This window comes from Hemiscyllium ocellatum, unplaced genomic scaffold (genome assembly GCF_020745735.1).
Source record: "Hemiscyllium ocellatum isolate sHemOce1 unplaced genomic scaffold, sHemOce1.pat.X.cur. scaffold_665_pat_ctg1, whole genome shotgun sequence".
NCBI classification, from domain to species: domain Eukaryota; kingdom Metazoa; phylum Chordata; class Chondrichthyes; order Orectolobiformes; family Hemiscylliidae; genus Hemiscyllium; species Hemiscyllium ocellatum.
The window spans coordinates 30,071-49,257 of record NW_026869159.1 but is presented as its reverse complement, the minus strand read 5'-3'; the positions used below and the strand labels follow the sequence as shown (position 1 = coordinate 49,257).

At 39.8% G+C, this 19,187-nt stretch overlaps 1 gene segment (V, D, J or C); it reads right to left on the bottom strand.

Annotated features, from left to right (window-relative positions):
• Window positions 1-18,406: 18,406 nt before the first annotated feature.
• On the bottom strand, window positions 18,407-18,929 carry LOC132814078 (immunoglobulin lambda variable 6-57-like). The segment is given in 2 exon segments: window positions 18,407-18,732; window positions 18,878-18,929. Coding segments are annotated over 2 exon segments (378 nt in total).
• Between the last annotated feature and the right edge of the window lie 258 nt (window positions 18,930-19,187).

Genomic DNA, 19,187 nt, shown 5'->3' with positions numbered 1-19,187 from the left:
GAAGCAGGGTTAAAGTATTAGGCATGAAAAAGCGTACAAAAGAACGCAAACGAAGAAGTAAACTGAAGTTTAAAATACAGATTATTCAGCGAAATCGCAGAATTGGTAAGCAGAAAGAAAGTTTTAAGATAGGGACTGAATTCAGTGTTTGCTGTCAGCGGATTCACAAACTGAAGACTCGACATCATGTTTTGTGAAGTTCGAGGAACCAAAGTAATTACAGTGAGCCTGTCGCCAAAGGGAAATGCAATCATTCACCTTATTGGAAGGTAATCTCTTTGTTCAGCGAAATGTAAGTAAGGTGCATACTGTGACTTATTTGTCCCTGTTGTGAGTATTGAATAAATGAGGGGCCATTTGAATGTGTTGCAGAGCAAACCTCTATGGTGACAGCAACTCCTGCAGTTCCTGAACGAAGATGCACGAGCCAGTCATTGCCCCATTCTTTATCGTTTTCTACACAATTCTCGCTGCTATCGGTGCCCCTGGTCAGTCACTGATGTTCGAGAAAATCGATTACCTATTCGTGTATTTCCAGAAGTTTATTCCTTATCTTTCCAGGATTTAGTAGCATTTTCCCAAACTGCAACTCTTTGATTTTACAGCACTTCTTCAGGTCTCCAGACCGTATAATACATCATGAAATAATATCTGCAGCAAACTTACAGAAAAATGGTCTATGTGAACTGAGAACTGTGTTGAAACACAATGCATGAACATTGAACAGTAATATTGTCACAGATTGCGTTCAAATGCAATTCAGTGAACTGCAATTTGGTCCATTGTAGGATGATTGGTTTAACATAGTGTGGTAAAATGCCTTTCTGCACAGCTTTCAAGACAGTATGTAAATATGAATTACTTTGTGGTTGCACTTTAGAAGACATTTTGTAATATAAACCTACATTCACTGCTTAAACGAATCTACAGCATGTGCTGTGCAGGGGTGTAACAAAGTGTCGAGTTCCCAAAGGACAACAGAATAGTTAATGTGGTCTTGGGACTTAAGTGAAGTTTAGTCTCAAAGACGTCAATAGCGATGCAATACTTTTGAACTTTTGTTAGTTTGCTTTTCTGCTGTGAATTCTCTCAAATTTCAAATCATTATATTTTAAATAATTTTCCAAAAAGATATTGTTCCTCAATTATGAGAACGTGCAGTTCCACCTCGTCTCAAGTTATCTCACTGCATACAGCAAACAGCAGAACAATGTGGCAGACCAAGTTAGTTTTGAGGAATATGAAATATTGACAAAAGGTTTGACCAAAGGAACGTCTGAAAGAAGAGAGCTGCTCAGGTCATAATTCCAATAATTTGGGTTTTAGTCATTAAATCTATAACCAACACACTTTGAAATATTAAATTGAGGGATGCACAGGACATAGAACCAAACTTAACATGATATTTCAGACTGTTGCATGATGCCGCGGGAATGGATTTCACGAGAGTCGGGAGCATCTGAGAATTTGAAGGATGAGGTTGCAAAGGGTGAGACATCTCTGTAAGGATCCAACATCGGTCACCATTTATCTGTTAAAGGCTGGCCCATGTTTGATATGAATTTGTTCATGTCAGCCGCATTATTTTTGTTATTACAAATTGAACACGTAGCTACTTGGCATTAACTCAGTGACTGGAGAGCGATTTTGTTTTCCTGGACTGATCACATTGACAGATGATGCGGTGGCGATATGTAAGACTGGGGTGGAGAAAGTCAGACAGTAGACCTGGTTATTGTCCAATGAGTTTGTTTAAAATAAGAAGATTTCGGATTGCTGTTCCATTGTAAATTGAATCGCAATATGTTTAATGCTGCACTTCATGTCTCGTAATTGTCAATGTTTTCAAAAATAAAATGGGCAATGGAAGTGCCAAGGTGATAGTTGAAGGCAGTTCTGTGAAATATTTCACGAAGATACAAAGTTTCGACTGAGTTCAGTAATGTCTCATTTGATGTTTCACAGCCAATTGTTCATAATTCTATTGCGAGGACGGTGTGGTCTCTCAAGGTGTATCACCTGCTACCTGGTGGCGATCGCAGTGAGTGATTTCCTTGTCATTACTACTGTAGTCATACTCAATCGAATCAGCCGCATTTATTTTCGGAAAAGTCTCTTCTCCACCACTCCTGCGTGCACTCTCAGTGTCGTATTGGTCTCTGCCACTCTGGATTGCTCGGTGTAGCTGACAGTGGCCTTTAACATCGATTGCATTGCAGCCATCTGCTATCAGAGACAGAAGACCAGATTCAGCCATGAGAAGACTGCATTACTGGTCATAGGAATTATCTGTGTTCTGTGTTGCGTCAAGACCATCCCTTTGTAGTTTATATTCCAGCCATTGTTCATTTTGGATGGGGTATCATTGTTTTGTAACATAAAGTCAGCTTCTATACCTGGCCAGTCTGGCAGGTATATGATTGGCTGTTTCGTATCATGACACCTTTTCTCCCATTCTTTGTCATTCTGCTGCGAAACATCCTTACCATAAGACAAATCATAGTGGCCAATAGAGCTCGCAGGAGGCTCTGGTGTGCAGAAAATCGACAAGATCCAGAGATGGTGAACTGCCAAAGGTCCATTGTCTTGCTGTTTGCCATTTCTCTCAGTTTTCTCCTCATGTGGTCCCCTGTTGTTGAACATTTTATCTATGTGTGGCTGAAAGCTAAGAGTGACTTCCATGGACTGGATTTCAGGAACCCGAAGTACACATTTGAAGAGAGCACAAACATTCTTCAGTTACTTATTTGGGCTACGGGAGCTTACAGGGAAGGGTGTAGAGGCTGCAGGAGCTTATAGAGTGAGGGAGGGTAATGGGGCTGAAGGAGTTGTTTGTATTAGAGCGGCATCTGAGTGTTTCAGAAGATGTAAACCAATGAGGTCACGGATGATTGGTAGTGTGCATGAACACTGGCAGAAGAGGTTTGTATACCCTCAGGATTAGAGAGACCCGGCGATGTGGGTGGCCCCAGGAACACATTGGTAAAGTTACATCTAGAGGTAACAAAGGCATCGATGCGAGTTTCAGCAGCAGATGAGTTGAGCAAGGGTTTAAACTAGATTGGCAGGGGGGCAGGATCCTCTACAACAGGGAGGCAAGTGCGAGGCTTGAAGGAGATACACTAACAGAAATAGTAGGTTGAAGAGACAGATCAGGTTGGAACTCATAGGGAGCAAGTAATGCCTGTTGGATTAAATTGCTTTCGATGCAAGAGGACTCTCAGATTAGGCCAATGAACTCAGGGTGCGGAGAGGTACGTGGGACTGGGATATTATAACCATTACAGAACCGTGACTAAGGGAAGGACAGGATTGGCAGCTTAATGTGCCAGGGTACATGTGCGCTAGGCGGGACAGAGGTGGTGGAAGGAGGGGAGGGGGAGTTGCATTTTTGATTAAGTTGAGTATCACAGAAGTAATCAGATGAAATACCTGAAGGATCATCCAGTGAAGGCTTTGTGGGTGGAGCTGTGAGATAAGAAAGGAATGGTGATGTTATTAGGGTTGTACTATTGGCCCCAAATATTGAACAGGATTTCAAGGAACAAATATGCAGGGAGACTGGGAGACTTGCAGGAGCAATAGAGTTGTCATATTAGGGGTTTTAACTTTCTTAACATTGTTTGGGACTGCCAGAATATTAAGGGCTTAGTTGGGGTGGAATTAGTTAATTGCATTCAAGAAAGTTTCCTCAAGCCGTCCATTCGGGAAGGAGCATAACCCTACCTACACTTGGAGAATAGAGTAGAACAGGTGACGGAAGTCACAATTCGGGAGCAATCTGGGACCAGTGACCTTAGTTCTATTAATTTGAAAATAGTTATGCGGAAGGACAAAACCAATCCACAGTTTCAAGTTCTAAATTGGGGGAAGGTGAATTTTGATGGAATTAGATGGAAGCTCGCAGGGCTTGATTGTAGTAGTTTATTTGCAGGCAGAGGGAACTCTGTCAAGCCATTAAAAGTGAGATTGCTGAAGTTCAAGGTCTACATATTCGTGTGAAGGTAAAGGGTAGGCAGGAGTAGGGAACCCTGGATGACAAGTGATATTGCGGCTTGGACCAGGAAGAAAAGGAGGCGTGGCACAGGTACAGGCAGCTGGGATCAAGGGAATCTCTTGAGGTATACAGGGAATACAAGAGCTTACTGAAGAAAGAAATCAGGAGGGCGAGCAGGGGGTATGAGATAAGCTTGGCTAAGAATATTAGGCTGAATCCAAAGAGGTATTTTAAGGATATTAAAGAAAAAAACAATAACTGGAGAGAGAATAGGGCCCCTCAATGACCAGAGTGGTCATTGAGGGGCCTACTCATGTACCCAACCAGATGCCTGTTAAATATTTTACTTGTACCAGCCTCCACCACTTCCTCTGTCAACTCATTCCATACACATATCACCTTTTATGTGAAAAAAAGCCCCTTGGATCCCTTTTAAATCTTTCTCTTCTCACACTAACCAAATGCCCTCTAGTTCTGGACACCCTGACCCAGGGAAAAGACTGGTCTATTTACCTCACAATTTTATAAACCTCTATAAAGTCACCACTCAGCCTCCGACGGTCCAGGGAAAACAACCCCAAACTATTCAGCCTTTCCCTTTCATTCAAACCCTGCAATCCTGGTAACATCCTTGTTAATCTTGACTGAACCGCTGCAAGTTTCACAACATCCTTTCAGTTCAGAAGCAAAATGGTGGAAAGCTGAAATAAAAACCGAAAATACTGGAGATACTCAGCAGGTAGGGCAGCAGCTGAAATGGTGACAGATGCAGGAATGATTACAACCTTGAACATATATTTACATGATCATGCAAGGCACTGCAGCGTAGGTTACAAATGTTACTTGCTGAGTGGCAAAAAAGTGGGACGACAGTAAATAGCTGCTTGATGACCAGCATCTAAACAATGGAGTCATTATGCTCAACAATTTTGCATTCAAGCCTCCTACCTCATTTTGCTCAGTATTTCTCCGTGACTCTCTTTTAGGAAGCAGGCTGGATTGGCAAGCAGTGAAGAATACAAATTGTTATCCTACTGCCACAAAGCTAGAACCTTTTTTTCTAAAAGATGTTCCTTGACTCAGGGAGACTCTGTCCTTGATTGTTTTCAGAAAGACAATAAATCAGGCTGGGCCCCGATCGGTCTGGTTTGGTACAGAGATAGACAGGATTTTGAGAAGTTTTTTTGTTTATATGTAAACAGATGAGCCTTCAGGCCAAAGTGATCATGTTTTAGAAGTGACTTGTGTGAGGAAAGGGAGTGGTTAACTCTTTAGCTGAGCTGAGCAGTTTAACTTCTGTCTGACATTGTGAGAAGTTCAACAGCGAGCTGTGTAGAAACTCTCTTTCTCCCTCTCTCTTTCTCCATCTCTGCCCTTCAACTTCAACCTGTAAGCATGTGTTCCATTTATACTGGATTTTAAAGAGAATTTGCTTATCAGGACTGTTGTGTATATTTGCAACAGCATAGCTGGATAGGTTGAGTTCTGCAGGGGTTCTTTATTCTGTTTTTGTGTTTCATTGTGTAATTTTGTAAATAAATTTTTGTTTATTTTAAAATCTAGTCGTCAACCGAGCTATCTTACTCCGGGTAATTTTCACTGTACACTTACCGAATCAAATTGTAAAGTTATGGACTGGGGCTTCTTGCTTAAGAATGTTTTGAGTGGTCTGACCTAGTCCACAACTGATTAGTGGCTCTTTGTGGGATTTTAAACAGTGAGTGGTAGGTGCTAGGATCTTTATTTTGGGTGTTGGTTTGGTTGCTTAGACAAAGCTTGGGATAGTAATGGATCTTTCAGTGGCTAAAAATTTTCTGGGTGTGTTTGATTACTTAACAAATGATGTCTTAATGAGGAAATGGAGACCATCACACATTCAAGCAGATGAGGAATGGGCAGAGATGTTTTGCCAGTCGTGTATAGAAAGAAGGTGCTGCGATTGGCGCATGAGCTACCACTTGGAGTTCATTTCTGGTGAAGAAAACACAGGTTAAAATACAGATATATTTTTCCTGGCCTGGACTGCACACTGCTGCAGTTGAATTTTGCTGGACGTGTCATACATGTCAGCTAATTGGAAAACCACAGACAGTAATAAAACCAGAACCTTTAATACCTATTCCCGCATTTGAGGAACCTTTCACAAGAGTCTTGCTTGATTGTGTAGGTGCCCTATCTTAAACAAAAAGTGGGAATAAGTATTTATTAACAATAACAGATGTGTCGACTTGATTTCCAGAGACAATCCCATTATGCAACATCACAGCAAAAATGGTTGTAGAAGAATTACTTCTTTTTTTACTAGATACGGACTGCCAATAGAGATCCAGTCAGATCAGCGATCACATCCAGGCTATTCAAGGAGGCTATAGATAACTTGGGAATGAAAGTATTCAAATCTACTGAGTACCATCCAGAATTGCAAGGAGCGCTACAGAGATGGTATCAAAAACTAAAGACCACGTTGAGTGATTATGGTCAGGATTGTCCAGGTGATTGAAATAAGGGAGTTCCATTTGTAATTTTTGCAATCAGAGCTGCACTGAATGAATTGACCAAATTCAACCCATTTTGAATTAATCTTTGGGCATGAAGTAAGAGAACCGTTAAAACTGGAAAAGGAGAAATAAATAAGTCAGAATTCAGAGTCCACGCATTTGGACGATGTGTCACGTTTTACAGAATGATTAAATAGAGCTAGTGTGTTGGCAAAACAGCATTTAAAAGTATTGCAGCTTCCAATGAAACAGGAAATGTATAAGGAGTCACAAATTCGCCATTTTGCAATTGGGGATAAGGTATCGATGTTACATCCAGTAAGAGGTGAGCCTTTAAAAGCAACGCTTAGTGGACCACATCAAATTGAGAAGAAATTGAATGAGGTGAACAATTGATAAGGACTCCAGACAGGAAGAAATCTCATAGAATGTATCATGTGAATATGGGCAGAAGGTATTTTGATAGGGACGGAAAGCAAGAGGAGAATGTATTAATGACTACAGCGTAGAAGGAAGAACCTAGTTCAGAGGATTCTGAATTGGACATTCCTCAAATCAAATTGGACAATGAGGAAGCTGTCGAAACCTGGGATAAATTATTGAGTTACCTTCCACAAGAAATTCGAAATGACCTGAAAGAGTTATTACTATCAAATGGGGAGATACGTGGAAATAGAATGGGAAGTACTAACCTAATTGTTGTTAGGAAGGAATTCGTCCAAGCGTGTTCTTTTAAGGAGTGACCACACTTACCCAATTATTTGATAAAAAGCAGGTACGTTTATTTAGCAGCAGAAACTTAGCTGTTACAGCGAAGCACGAAAGATCGAGTGGTTCGCTGGAGAAAATGTACAAGTTCTGAAAATCTATCGATAAGCTCCATTAGTTATACTATTTTCTAATCTCAATTCATGCAACGTGATCTTTCACAAACAAAAGCCTTCTTCAAAATGGTATAATTTGCAAACAAAGGTTATATGTATTCTGGAAACATTTTTACAAAGGCTTTACATATATTAGGAACATTCTGTATCATGGACACAAAGAATTACTATGATCGAGACATTTTTCCTAGTCTTTTTATCACATAGTTTACCTTAATCTAATCACTTAGTTTAGCAGGCAAAATTGACCTTGCTGATGTTCTTTCATTTGAACATCAGCTTTGTTAGTTGTCATGGCAATAATCCCAGAATTAAAAATTACTTTGGTCATCATTTTAAACTATAGGTTCACAGCGCCCCCAATGTCCTAAGAAGTAACAACATCTCTATCCTGAAAGAGTTATTACTATCAAATGGGGAGATACGTGGAAATAGAATGGGAAGTACTAACCTAATTGTGCATCATGTAGATATCGGAGATGCTGTTCTGATTAAGCAACATCCTTATAGACATAACCTTCTAAAAATGGCACAGGTTCAGAAGGAGATCAATCGCATGCTCCAAGATGGCATAATCGATGTGAGTTACAGTGACTGGAGCTCACTCATAGTCATGTTGCCAAAGCCAGATGGTACCCAATAGTTATGTGTGGACATTTGCAAAGTTAACGCCATTACAAAGACGGATGCATATCCAATTCCATGGTTGGATGACCGTGTCGAAAAAGTGTGACAAGCAACTTACATTTATAAGTTGGATTTGCTCAGAGGCTACGAGCAAGTACCTGTGTCAGAGAGTGCAAAGGCAAATTCAGCGTTTGTAACGCCAAGTGACTATATCAGTTCAAAGTCATGCCATTTAGTATGAAAAACGGTCCATCCACATTTGAATGATTGAGTAATGAGGTCATTGCCAGATTATCCAAATATGTGGTGCATATTGATGACCTGGTGATTTTTAGTCACTATGGAAGAAGCATTTACAGCATTTATTGGACATGTTCGATCGACTTTGGAAGGCAGGCTTAGTAGTAAAACGAGCTAAAAGTGAATTTGCCAAAATCCAAGTAACCTTCTTGGACATGTTAATGGACATGGACAAATGACCCCTCGGGATGCAAAAATGAAGGTAATTGGGGAATTGCCCACACCGGCAATGGAAAAACCATTACAGGAATTGAACCCATGATGTTGGCATCATCCTGTATCACAAATAAGCTATCCAGTCATCTCAATATCCAAACCCCGTACACTGTGATTTCCAGAACTGGATGCACTCAACAAGTTTAGACCAAACCAGTCTTTCATGCAATTTTAACTTCATTTCTTGGTAGTTGAAATCTATGGCCCAATTGATAAATTTATTAACTGCTCAAAATTCAAAACAAAGTTTCAATCTGCTTCTCAACGTTACAGAGACTCAACTCTCATGAAACAAACATAGGTTTAATGTCGTTAACAGAGAAGCGCATTTGACGTGATCTTTTGCTATAAATTCATAGTGTCAGACACTGATGCGATATATTGAGCAAATCTAGATTGCTGTTAAATCTTTCATCTTTTAGTATGGGTTGCAGGTTTCGATGCATTAATAAGTAAATCCCAGAATTGCTTTCAAATCAGATTCTGGAGATAGTTTCAGGTTTTATATAAAAATAGATGACATCTCAGTTCAGACAATGCATTAAAGGTATGAGTCTTGGGTCTATTTGTTTCCCAGTCTGGTTTTGCTTCCTACGGAGGAAAGTATGAAATGTCACATGAACTATGACAAAAAATATTGTTTGCCGACAGAGTATGCGTTTTAGAAGGAAAAAGAATGCAGCTGCAAATACAATTCTGCAAATTCAAATTGAACTCATAGACTTATATAAGGCATCATTGTATGACACTATGATCTTTTGCTGTAAATTCTGTATCCTATAATCCCTCCTCACTAACTACCTGATGAAAGAGCATCGTTCCGACAGTTGTTACTTCCAAATAAACCTGTTGGACTAGAACGTGATGTCAAGTGATTTTGTAACTTCATCCACTTCAGTCCAACATCGGCGCCTCCACATCATGGAATTATCCTGAAAGTAGGTTTAATTGAAACATTGAAAAAAGTAGTGAATGATTATTTGCAATAAAGTCAGGTGCACGCTCCTGGAAGGAAGCAGGAGTATGGCCCAAGGCAGTGATGTTCATTTAATGAGCCGTTGGAGATCCGCTGTAACCATTGGCTTTTGTTTGTACCAAAACGCTTCTGTGATATCACTCCGATCTCAGTTCGTTTTTCAAACACTTTCGTGACAGACCATTTCCAGTTCCTACACAGAATACATACATGACACCAGAAGCATTGACTCTCCTGCTCCTCAAATGCTGCCTAACCTGCTGTGCTTTTCCAGCACCACACTTTTCGACTCTGATCTCCAGCATCTCCAGTCCTCACTTTCTCTCAGTTACTGAATACATCGAAACCGGAGAGCTTAGACTTCTTCAACCTTTGATGAACTGCAGATTTCGAACCGAACAGTCCTGTTTTAGAAGATGGGCAGTGGTATCCTGTTCTATAAACTGGCTGATGCACCTTTGTAGTGTTGCCATGGAAAGTGAACGTGACCAGATAAACGAGCCATACACATGGGCTGAATTCAGTCTAAATTGCAGCTTTATTTCAGATCAGTCAATGTACGAACAATGCACGAATATAAAAGCACTCAACGACCTTTATTACACTATGCAATATTAAACTTAAGCATTAATGGTAGAAAGAAGAATCACTACTGCGCTCCAACTAATCTCTCACTCAAGCACCAAAAGACTGATTTAACCCGCAGTGGGTCAGCTGATCAGATCATTTCGGTGTCAGGATTTCTACTTGATTGATATCTCCAAGAACCCGGCCATCACGAACGTTGGTCTACAGTTATCACTCTCCATTCATTGAAACACCAGTCCTTTTCTTCCATTTTCTGGAAATTGGCTTGAATCAAGCACAACTTACTGGACCGATGGTCGCAGACAAAGCAGTCACCGTCCGCTCTTTTGTTATCACATGATTTTCTCCTCTATTGTTGGTCATGATACATGATTTACTCTTGCAATTGTTTCCTCTTTTGTCTGTAGTTTATTCTATTCAATTGGCCTCAATGTGCAACTCTGGCAAGCTTGGGTATTCCAGTGAGGTAAATCCAGTCATGTCTTAAAGTCAGTAAACCACCATGACCGTTTCTCTCATGCTGTCAAATACGGTCTCAGCCATACAGCGTGCAACCACGCAAGGAGAAGCTCGATGATGCTTTTAAGCCCTAGTCAAGTCTCCCCATAGACTTCCAATTTCTGGCGTTCACACAAGGTATAACCAAAAGAAATCTCAACAATGGAAAAGAGACGTCATTCTGAGCAGACAACGTTGCAAACAGTAGATTGATTGAAAGAAGTACAAGTAAAACGTTGCTTCACCTGGGATGTGTGCTTGAGGCTGTGAACAAAAAGGAAACAGGAGGTGAAAAGGCAAACATGATACTTTCTTCAATCACCTGGAATGTGCAATTGGAGCGTGAGAAACCATAGGAGTGAGATAGGCATGGATGAGAGTGCCATGGACGTAACAATTATTATGTAACGTTGGTGGTGGCAGTTTTATATTGCAAACGTTGGAAATGGTGGACAGTAATAGTTTAAACGTGGAAATTGGTGAGTTGGTAAGTGAAAACAAGAAGAACTGTATTTCTTGGTGATATCAGATCTGTGGAAAATGGTTCCGGGGCTTAAGGTATACGAATCACAGTGGGGAGGTAAGTAATGCAAAGAGGCAATATCGGAGGCACCCAATGGAAGGGGAATCATCCGAATATGCACGATAGTAATTGAGAAACTGGGAGAATGGAATGCAATCCTTGAAGAAATCAGAGTGTGAGCAATTTTACTGGAGTGTTGATTGTTTTGTCCTTGTTATTAATCGAAACTATCTATCATGAAAAATGAAAACACAGTTGTTTGACTCAGCTTGCTTCCTTGATTTCACTCCTCGTTTCTGCTCCATCATCGGTCGAATCTGCATGCTCGAATCCCTGATCCAGTATGTGGATAGAGGTAACCACAAAGCAGAATCTAACTTTATAAAAACCGATGCATTTCAGTGAAGAAAAAGCAGGACAGAATGAATTAGAGCCAAATCGTGACTCTTATAAAGGTAACCATATCCTAAGTCATTGATGAATGAAACTTATATAAACAAAAGCACTCTCAAGTATGAAAAAACAACTCACATTTGTGTAAATGCCCATGGCACAACAAGGAAGCAAAGCTATGAACAAGGTATTTAGAACTTTATGCATCCCTTTTCTCACTCTGGTCCCATCACACAATGATCAACATAAGTATATTAATTTTCTTAGTAAGAAAATTAAGATTGGCAAGGAACTGTTCTTGCTACGTTTCCACCCTAAAGATAGTCCATCCAATAACATTCTGTTCTTCATTCAAATCCGTGTCTTTGGAGCCATCGTGAGTACAAGGCTAATAAGCTTAAACTTCTGCCTCCTTCTCACAAGGTTTAAGTTCTGTCCTGCCAAGAAATAATAGTCTGCCCTAATACCAATGCCTGGCATGTCTATATCCAAGCATAACGGGATAATGGTTCATGGTAGTTAGGGATTTAAATGATAGAGTTGTATATCGTCAGCTCATAATTTTTACCTGTATATGGAAACTATTAATTTCCAATAAATATTGATTCCCATTAAACACAGAAACCTGCTCAATGCTTTATGTTAAATTTAGCCTCAAGGACAGGTAAATCAGGAGATGATGTGAACTTTGATAAATTCTTTAAGATTTGGGACATTCCAGGAACAGCAGGTCTTTTGGTGGTACAGGCATTCCAATTATCCAGCTGCATTTGGAAATCTAAACATTTCAATTTCTAATGTTATATGAGGTCTCACCGCAATTCGGCATTCGTATCTTTATCTCTGATACTGAAATCAGGTTCCTAATTTTCTAAGCAAAACCGGCTGCACTTCAGAAATGCTCCACTACCTGAAACACAATTCGAGATATTCTCAGCCATGAAAGGTTCTTTATCAATATCCATCCCTTACTTAACGTGTGGACCTTGAGAATCAACGAAAGTTTTACACCAAATAGTGGGCTCTGCCTTTTGCAGAAGGTAATTCCAAACACTGACAACCCTCGGCAAGAAATATTTCTCTCATCTCTGTCTGAAATTGAAAGTTCTTTCAAAAGTTGATATGTTCAGATAATGACCTCTAGCTCTACTACATTTCGAAAATCGGAAAATATCCCTTGAAAATATTTTCAAGAAAACGCCACAAAAAAAGTGATACCTTCCCAAATATCTGCTGAATTTGCAAGAGCATCGATTCACCAGCAGAAAGTGGCATTGTATCATTTGAATCAGAAAGCAGCAACAAGGAGCGATGCTTTTACACTGAAAATCATTCAATCTCAAGCCAAACGTATCTCCCATTTTGCACAGAGATGAAAGTGCATATATTCAAAGACATACACACGCGCACACAAACACACATGCACACACAGCGGATATGCATATGTATACACAGAAGGAAAAACATGAGTCGTCAAATGAACTGCGCAAATACAATGTGACGGACCAAATCAAACCAAACCCCATCAAAATATAGTAAGCATAGATCCTAAGTTTTTCTTTTTTAAAGATAAATGGAAGGCATTGCGTTCCAGATGTAGTTCGATTGGTCAAAGTTCTTGTCTTTAGGCAAGACACGTTTTATTTTTACACTGTAGTTAAAATACAGACAGAAAATAAAATAAAATAAAAGAATTGGCTTGACTGCTACTCCATCGAAGTGCTTAACTAACTATTCCAATATCTTAACGTCCCATGACACAACCTTATCAAAGGCAAATTCAGTAACATAGACTGTTGCACATGCAACTCACTCTGTGGTGAGAAATTAAAAAATCATACAACACCCGGTTGTAGTCCAACAAGTTTAAATGAAAGTACAAAATTTTAGAATGCTGCTCGTTCGTCAGGTAGTTCGTGACAGGCAGGAACATTGAACACAGAATTTTCAGCAAAAAAAATCAAAATGTCGTGCAGCTCATGCCACTATCTACCTGAGGAAGAATCAGGGCTCCAAGATCTTGTGCTTTTAAATAAAACTGTTAGACAATAACCTGGTATTGTGCGATTTTTAAGTTTGTGTATCCCAGTCAAACATCGGCACGTTGACATTGTAGTGTGAAAAAAAATACTTTGCAATTTCCAGAGAATTCCACTAGAAGGCAGTGAGTGTCTGCAATGAATATCGAACTGGAGGACTGGAGCCAGAGTGACCTAAACAGAGAGAGACAATCAACAAGACACAACCACTTCCTTAACTCAGACAGGAAGTTGGCTCAAAGTGAGACTTGAGGAGGGTTCTTTTTATCCTTGTTAACACTTAATATTTATTTCCTGGTTCTAAACGGAGCTCTGTGAACAGCTGCTTAACTCTACTTTTCATTAATTTGACAATGCTTCAGATTTACAAAGTCATTTTGTTGCTTCCCACATTGACCTGCTTGGAAATGATTGGAGAAGATCAAGTATCGCAACGTCCTCAGTGGACAGTTGTTAATGAAACGGGAACCAAGTTCTTCAACTGCTTCACACCACTGCAGTTATCACGATGCGTTGGTACAGACAGCTCCTGAGTCAGCCACGTTAGAGTCTTGTGATGAGCACAACAGAAGCTGATTAGCACAACATGATCACCACTACAACCAGTGCAGACAACAAACACCGTACCCTAACTGTGAGCGACGCCACATTTAGTCATACCGCTACTTATCTCTATGTGACCAGTGCACAGTGTTACAAACAGATGGACTCACTTAACATAAATGTACACTTAGTGGAAGGACCGCCATCCTGGTTTTGATGTATCAAGGTTACGAATGCGATTATGATGGTTAAGGGGAATGAGAAGTAAAATATAAAATGTGCAGAAACAAGATGTAAACAAGTCAGAAGTGAAGAGAATTGGAAATGTGTGTGGAGATAATGCACGATCATGCATGAAATCAAACAACAGTAATGGAAAGAAAGATAAATGGGAGAAATACAGCAATAATACTTGCAAAGGACAGAATGATGAGAATCCATTCAAGGAGAAATGGAAGAATGCAAAGTATAACGATTGTGATGCACAGATATTAAAGATCAGAATTAATCATAAATCAATGAAATATGAAAGAAAGTGGCCTTTCCTTTAACATTACTGACATTTTACTAATAGTTACACAATCCAATTGTCTCGAAAACGATTCACAAAAACCTATAATTCGATACCACGTCTCGTTACTTTTTTTTTGATTTTCTGATTGTGCAGCATTTCTGGAGATTTCAGTGACCATGGATTTGTTCAGGGATTTCTATCTCTTCTAAAGTATCTGCATTCTTTTGTTCTCCCCACGTGGTTTTGCGTCATCTGTAAACTTGGCAGGATTACTTGCACTTCCGACCATATTTGAAGCTGTGGTAATGTGCATCTCTGCTCTCTCGTCACTTCCATTCAGATCTAAAGAGACACTACACAAATGTCTATTTAAAGATCCGTTATGCCATTTGAGCGCCGTTGGTAAAGCAGATATTTGGCTGTAATATTCCTTCAAAATGAGGCAGCGAACCATATTCTTTCAGGAACTACAGAGAATCTGGCATTGGTACATCAGTTACATTTGCAATGTCGTAAATAAAAGCTAAAGTGAATTCTGTTTATATTTAATCTCACCAGTTAATACAGCAAAAATAAAAAAAATCACTCTCATTTAGATAATAACGAAGGTAGCTGTTTATCCACCTCATCACTAAGCCCGAATTCCTCAGACCCACTGACCGTCTGCATGGGGTGAAGGAAGCTCGCATAGTCGGACAACAACTCTGTCAATTGGAGACCTCCATTTCTGATCCTCGAGCAACATGATCTGTGTTCCTTCTCTGACTTTGACTGTTGAAACATAAAACAATTAATTGCCGAAATTGGTTAAAGGTCTCTCGGAAATCCTGTTGTCTGCTGAATAAATCCACTTTGTTCCTTTCTCCTGCGTTCTTATGAAGTGGCCATATTTCTCAAAGAACTGGTTCCATTCTTTGAAACATGCCTCAACCAAAGCCTCCAAACATCAATTCGATTTCACGATGTTCGTTCAATACTGGTATGTGTTCTGTTCGCAGGAGGAATCCTGGACAATCATTTCCACCTCCCATGAAAAATATCCCAACACATTTCGAATTGACAATCTCCACTGGATCTGCCCACCTCACAATGTTGGTTCCCTTTCGGGCTTCAGATACCCAAAGTTCATCCATTCAACAACCGTCAATCCCTGAGTGAAAGTGACAAAAAATACCCTGTGTGTCTGCAGTACGAAATTAATTGAAGCCAAACCCATCTACAAATTCAGTCTGATCAGTCACTTTGAATAAAATAAACAAAGGATCTTCCTGTACATTGTAGTTCTTTGAGTTAAATATTTCAGATTAACGTTTATCGGGTTTATTAGAAACAAGGCTGTCTATATCAACTCTGATTTTTTTTTTCCTGACGAGCAGAATGTAAGTTTTGTGGCTGAAAGACAGAGTTTTTTGGCGAAAATGACACATAGGCAAACAGATTCTGTGATCATCGCAGCTTGCTGTGAAGGAAGTGACGTCAGACTAATCTCAGCCAATGCTCTGGGTCTCATTTTTTCTCTTATTCGATATTCTGCAGATTTCTGAGACACAAACAAGTGGTCAGAAACCAGAGCAGCAGTAATGCTGTTCTCAGTTTTCGTGATGGTTTCCGTGGCATTCATCATTGGTAAGAAGTTTTACACTGAAGAGAAGTGTTGAATTTGTCTATTGCTATGTGTGATCCAAACCCGTATCTTTTTCAGTAAATATTGAATTCTGGCTGCTTTACACTTCAGCCATTGTGAACCGATTTTCTCTATATCTTGCAGGAAGAACATAGGGACACAAAACACGATATGATTAATTGCAGTAATGATACCAGCTTTAAGGGGTGATAGCTTTGGAAAAGTACAACCCAAAACGTGATACTTAGTTTCTCTAATAAAGATAAGATTGACAAATGTTTTTGGAGGGGTCAACATGGAGACAATGTTTCAGATGATGCAGGATTCCAAAACGACGAGTCTTAGTAAAGGGGTAAGAAACGTGATAGAATGGAAAAGCTAAGGAAATTCTGCTTTGGCTTCAGAACATGAAACTCACTGGCATCAGGTTGAGTTGAGTCAGGCCATAAAGTCATGAAGAGGGAGTCTTCTAAACAGATAATGAAGAGATCGAAAGATGGACATACAAATAAAATTAGAGCAAGAGGGGGAAGGTAGATTCTCGTGTGGATTGCTAAAACGAATATTTTCCACTTTTTCTGAAGCATTTCTTATATTAAAAGAAAACAGATATTGCTGGGAAAACTCCATAACTTTGATAGCATCTTGGAGAAAAAAAAAACAGGATTAAAGCAGTTTCGGATCCAGTAGCATTTCTTCACAACTGAGCTTTCCAGCACCTGGAGTTACTTTTTTTTTGTTTTATGATAACATTCCTGTTTAAACTTACATCAAACGGAATGCGACATTTTAGCCATCAGCATGCATTTTTAACTGTACATCTAATCAACGATTTCCGCTTTCTTTAACCCTGTGTTCCAGGTCTGAGCGATGGAGATTCTGTTAGTCAGCGGGAGCTCTTGGTCACACAGACAGAGGGAGAAGATGTGACTTTAAACTGCACGTACACCAGCAATGCTTATTACTTGTTCTGGTACCGTCAGTACCCGGGCAGGCAACACGAGTTCGCAGTCCGGAGGCTCGAGAGCGGAGGTGGTGAATTTAAGGCGGATTTTGCTCAGACCCGGTTTGCTGATACAATCCAAAAATCTGACAAGTTGTACCGATTGACAATATCGGAGCTGGTGCCGTCTGACACCGCGGTGTATTACTGTGCAATGAGCATCACTGTGATGAGAACGAGTGAAAGCCTCGTACAATAACTGCCGCAGGTTTCTGGGTCACAGCTGTTGCCTGTCGAAGGCTGTTCTCAACAGGATGTCGCACACTGTTACTTCAGTAGATACCAGTGCGGAAAAGCCTTGAGCATAGTGCATATAAAGATGATTTAAAATATTCACGTCAATTATTAACGCTGGTAGTGACTGCAGCAGGAAATAAAAGAGTACTGTTGATTTGGCGATCTCTTGGAACTCGTCATAAAGAAAGAAAATCCTTTCTTTCTAGAAGGAGATATGCTCTCGTAGTTTCAGAGAGGAAGGGTAGTTTAAAATTTAAAATACAGTTTATTGTGGACACTGAAGTACGTACAGTGAAAGTCCAGACAATTGTACAAACCTGATTACAGGCCTCTCCGTATTAAAGATACTTACACATATTAATTCTAAGCCTCTACAATATTGGCAGGCGCAAAAATGATTGTTATCAATGCAAGCAAATGATCAAAGCTAACTTCAGAAATAATCTGCCTCATAGGAATAGTGAGCTCCAATTTCCCAAAATGTACATTGGATGATCAGAAATCAGCCCTTGTTCAAAATATACCTTTGAGATTGATAAAATTTCTCTTGCAAATCTAGATATTCCACATAAGACTGTAGGTACGGTTTTCAGTTTCCTCTGCATTCCACACGATTTAGTACCTTTGCCTCATGTTCTGTTCTAAACACCTTCTTTACCGGTTGGAATATTTTTGACAGTCATTCGATTACAATGATTTTAATTTTCAGAATGGCATAGATTCGCTAATCACATATTTGCATTTTATTCAAGATGTATTCGATATCACCTGAGGACAACACACCTGCCCCAATGCTGTCGCCTTATTAATTGCTTTGGTTCATTTGAATTCAGTGAATTCTTGTATAAATTGAGGAAGTAAATGTTATTTCCGACTGTACCCCCAACTATACCAGCCACACTTTGCATTTTGTTACATTGGGCGGTGTTTATGTACGAGACTCCCTCTACTTCCACTCACTGTCTCTGAGCGCACAGTAATACATCGCGTTGTCAGACAGCTGAAGTCTGCTGATGGTAAAATTCCCCTCCGTACTGGAAGTGTCCAGAGATGCAGAAAATCGATCGCCAACATCTTTTGCTTTGAAGACTTTCCCGTATCTAGGGATGTAGATCAAGAATGTCGGGGGTGTACCCGGATCTTGGCGGTACAATTGTAAGGAATATGAATCAACAGTGGTTGAATAGCTGAAATGAATAGTTACTGAATCTCCTTCAATCTGTGCTATTGTAACCGGCTTCTGTGAGACATGGTTTGCACAATTGACACCAACTGAAATTTAGAAAAAAATGAATTTAATGGACGATTCTAATAACTATTTTCAAATTAAAGACATGTATCATAATACAGTGAAAGACAGCTGAAGGGGGAGACTGCTGATCCCATATTGCGTACGTTTTAAAACTCAGCAACTTACCATTTAAGAGAACTGTTACGGTTACGAATAAGTAAGTAATATGAGGAGACATCCTTAAAGAGCAATCAGTGGGTTTAAACAGAGCGAGCTATAAATGAACGGTATCAGCTCAGAGCCAATTGTGGGTTTGAATAGAAGATACAGAAGCTGACCAGTTTCAAATCAAAATTGGGAAGACGTCACGTCCGGATTCGATGACGATTGATTCATATCTGACGCAGACACGCTGTGACACACAATCAGCTGACAAAGCCTCTGTTTTCCTGTCAATGACCACAGAGAGTCAGTCACATGAACACAGAGTGTGAGT